This window comes from Poecilia formosa, unplaced genomic scaffold (genome assembly GCF_000485575.1).
Source record: "Poecilia formosa unplaced genomic scaffold, Poecilia_formosa-5.1.2 Scaffold237, whole genome shotgun sequence".
In the NCBI taxonomy this organism is placed as follows: Eukaryota; Metazoa; Chordata; class Actinopteri; order Cyprinodontiformes; family Poeciliidae; genus Poecilia; species Poecilia formosa.
Window position 1 is genome coordinate 227,856 of NW_006800176.1, and position 3,990 is coordinate 231,845.

A 3,990-nucleotide genomic window follows, 5' to 3' on the forward strand; every position below is an offset into this window, starting at 1 on the left:
TATTTGTGAGCGCACAAAAAAAAGGTAACTGTGTTCTTTCTCAAATTTTTCAGTTTGTCACCTGCGAGGCTGAAAAGCAACGAATTCTGATCAATACCTTGGAGCACCTCTGTGAAAAATGAAGTTTTGTTTTGATATGATTATTTAGTATAGAAGTCCTCAGTTATGATATAAGTAGCTGTACTTCGGTTATTTAGTTAGGATGACTCCTCACTTGCACAAAATGTAATTACAAAAGGCCTCATGGGGATTCACTAAGCTTCTTTTTCCCAGCCCCAGTCCTGTAGTTTGTTGTATTCAAATCTGCAACATCGTAAACAATACGGTTTCCCCTGGAACAGATTCGCAGAGGACGCTAAATTCTCCACGCAGATCTTCCTGTTGGTGTGACCACAAATTAGGGTTAACAGGAGCAATAAAAAAATGCCAGCTGACACAGTGAACACTGAGCCTTCGTGTCAGTGTGCAATCGCGCTCTTGTGTGCCGTCACACAGATAAAAATGTGAAGTTTATGACCTCCCCTCAGCTGGACTTACAACCCTCATAGACCGGGAGGAGAGCCAAGACGCGACAATTAAAGCAGAATGAAATCATCTAAAGCGCATTAAGCTGATTCCTGCAAGTGTGAAACTCTTTAATAAATTTAAAGATAATTACATATTTGCGCGCAGCCTAATTAGTGAAGCTGGCACCGGCGACGGAGCGCATCCAGACAAAAGTGAGCTGTTTGTTTTGAGAGTTAGACGTTTTCTTTGTGTGTTCTTAAGCTGTGTTTGTCTTTCTCCCCTCTCAGGCAGGACAAGCTCAAGGTTCACATGCGAAAGCATACAGGAGAGAAGCCTTACCTGTGTACACAATGTGGAGCCGCCTTCGCTCACAACTACGACCTGAAGAACCACATGCGTGTCCACACCGGTCTCCGCCCCTACCAGTGCACAAGCTGCTTTAAGACTTTTGTGCGCTCGGACCACCTGCACCGCCACCTTAAGAAGGACGGCTGCAACGGCATCCCCTCCCGCCGGGGCAGAAAACCTCGGGTGAGAGAGCCGGGGCTCCTGGAGGCCCCGCCGAGCCTCCTGAGCCCCAGCCCCGAAACTGGGCCCCAGCCACGCACCGCCAGGGGCCGGCGGCGCTCCGAGGCGTCGTCTGCAGTGGAGGTGGAGGGTGCTGTCGAGGTGCACACACACAGTCCTCGGCTGCAAGAGCTAGCAGTGGAGGCGGGACCCTGAGACTGCAAGGGGGGGGACGCGGGGAGGGGACCACAAGGACACTGCTGGACGCCACAAGTCGCTCTGCACAGCCTGTGAGACAGGCCAGTGGACAGAGGAGAGCATAAACATGCAAAGGCAATTTAAAAAGACAAAAACAACTAACTATTCCTCTATAAACCAAATCAGGGTGTCACAGAAATTGAATCTTTATATTTCTTTCTCCTTTTACTTTAGGACATGAAATAGACTTGCAAGCACTTCAGTTGTTTTATTTGTTAAAGAGAAAAGAACGCTTCTAATCATCCACCCAAGATATCCACTTTCTGGACCATTTCTTTCTCTGTCATAGTAGACAGTTTTTTCTTTCGTCTTGTTTTTGTACACCGGCATATGCAGTTAGGCAAGTATATGATCGAGACAAAGAAGCTCCGAGTAACTATGCAGTTGATTTAAATTTTTATCGGTTTCGTCCTCACAGCCTTCAAGCTCTAAGAAAGGTGACTGTCACGCACCTTCTGGCTGCTGTACGAGTGAAGCGAGGACAAATCCTCCCAGCAACAACTCCTTTTTTTTTTCTTCCTATTCTTTTACAGCTCTGAGATGTACAGTTACCATAGAAACAAAATTTCCACAATATGGTATATGCAAGGAAAACTCACCAACATTTTGATGCAAGATTCTTTATATTTTTCAGTCTATAAATGTTCCAGAAAGAATCAGGCGAGGGGTTGATTGAAGTGTTACTTACTCTAAAAGAAAAAAAAAAAAAAGAGATGTTTGTTTTGTTTTTTTTGTAATCGGTGGTTTGTCTTATTGAAAAGTTCAACTTGAGTCAAATCCACTTTAATAGGGGGGCTTGCCGCTTGCAGGACGAGGGAAGTGCGAGGGGTGGAGGGTCTGTGTTTTCCAAGCACTACCGTTCTCAACGTATCTGTTGGCTTTACTACATTGCCTCTTGTCCCTCACAGCCCTGCAACGTCAGCGTTTCCTTTGCCCTTTTGATGTTTGATTGTCTTAATTCTGTTTTTTTGTTGTTGTTGTTGTTGTTCTTTTGGGTACTCGACACTTTATAATTGTATACGTGTGTATATAGCAGGCAGAGATATGAGGTTGGCTCCCTCTTGCTGAGCTGTACTTACCGATTTTTTTATTTTTATTTTTCCCTTTTTAGGCTCGATGTTATATTTTTCAGACACAGTTGAAGCTTTTGGGTGAAAGAAACGAAGCTGTGTGAATGTTCAATGGCAAACACACACACACAAAAAAAAGAAAACAAACAAACAAACAAAAAAAAGCAAAACAACAACATTAAGTCACCTATTTGTCCTAAACGTAAAACTTGACATGTACAGTTCCTGCCCAGAGGATTAGAGCGATGAATGAATGATTGAACAAACGAATGAATGAATGTGCTTAACTTTGTGCAGTTTTTTCGGAGTCTGTCCTTGTGCGACAAGGCGCGGGTAGCACTTAACCGACCGCAGGTTAAAGGAATGGCAGGGAGCAAGAGAGACAAAGAGTACGAAGAAGACATATGTGAGCACCTTTCGATATCTTTTTTTTTCTACGTTTGCACAGCTTTACTAAAGATATCCAACAGAGTGGGAGATATTTAAAGGAATCTGGGTTGTTGTTGTTGGGGGGAGGGAGAGAGAGTGAGATTAGATGTATGTATCATGCTTATTCCAGTCCTTTTTGCCCCAGGGACCACACAACCGTAAGGCAACCTGCGTGATGAAGAGAGCAATAAATACCTGTCCAGTTGGGAGGCCAAATAGGAGCGCAGCTGCAGCTGGGCGGTGGGGGAAGGGGAGCAAGGGAAGAGGAGCGGAGTGGAGGGGGATCTCACAATGTCTGTTGCATTCCAAAAAAATAATCTCCCCCAGCTCAGCCACGTTTCCAGCCCGGGAGGGGATCAGACCGGGCCTTTTCTCTCCCTCTCTCTGCCTCTCCTCTAATGCCCCTAAACCAGCCTGGAGGAGATATTATTATTGTTATTCTTATTATATTAGAGCCTGGACGCCTGGTGCTGGTAGTTTACTGTACGAGCGTGTTTACATGTACATGTGTTTTAAATGTGTGCGTGCGTGTGTGTGTGTGTGTGTGTGTGTGTGTGTGTGGCAGCCAGCCAGGGTCCCTCTGGCCACATCATCAGAGTGTGAGTCAGCCGCAGCCTGTTCAAACATGCACCCTGAGCTGCCAGCGCCGCTGCACTTTCTCCGTGTCGTTCGCGCACCGGGTCCAGGTGTCCCGCAGAGAGGAGGGGGACGCCGCGGCTCACGCTGTCCGCTCTAATGTCGTCAGTAACCGCGAGGCTTTGGTGATTTCGCTTGGGTTAAAAGATGCACGTTCAGATTCCACGTGATCCCTCGCCCACTTTACACAGTCTGAGCAAGAAAAAAAAAAAAAGAAACAAAGTAAACACATCCTCTTTCACTTCTACTGTTCTCGATATTATTTGGTCCTTGCCAAATCTTACAGCCTGAGATGAACAATACCATGGGAGATGTTACGCTGTTTGAACTGTTTGAAACATTGAACACTTTTAGCAGAACCATTTGATTTTGTGCACCTTTAAAAATTGTTTGTAGTTTAGCACCTTGATTCTGTCATCATTCCTGGTGTGCTGGGAGTCAGTTTATGCAAAAATGAGCCAAAATCATGAGCCACCCACCGCCGTGCTTAACCGTTGTGTTTAGTTTGTACTGTCCAAAAACCGTCGCGTTGGTCTCGTCTCTCAGAACGAGATTTGGTCCAGAAGTCTCGTGGTTCGTTCAG

General features: G+C 45.7%; 1 protein-coding gene across 3 annotated transcripts in view; it reads left to right on the plus strand.

Annotated features, from left to right (window-relative positions):
- zbtb7a (zinc finger and BTB domain containing 7a) overlaps nt 1-3,630 on the plus strand; it is a 24,693-nt gene extending 21,063 nt beyond the window's left edge. For all 3 annotated transcript variants that reach the window (XM_007569152.2, XM_016680257.1, XM_016680258.1), the window contains one exon: nt 795-3,630. In XM_007569152.2, coding sequence (XP_007569214.2) covers nt 795-1,230 — 436 coding nt within the window. In that variant the 3' untranslated portion in view covers nt 1,231-3,630. The remainder of the gene's footprint in view (nt 1-794) is intronic.
- Nucleotides 3,631-3,990: the final 360 nt, after the last annotated feature.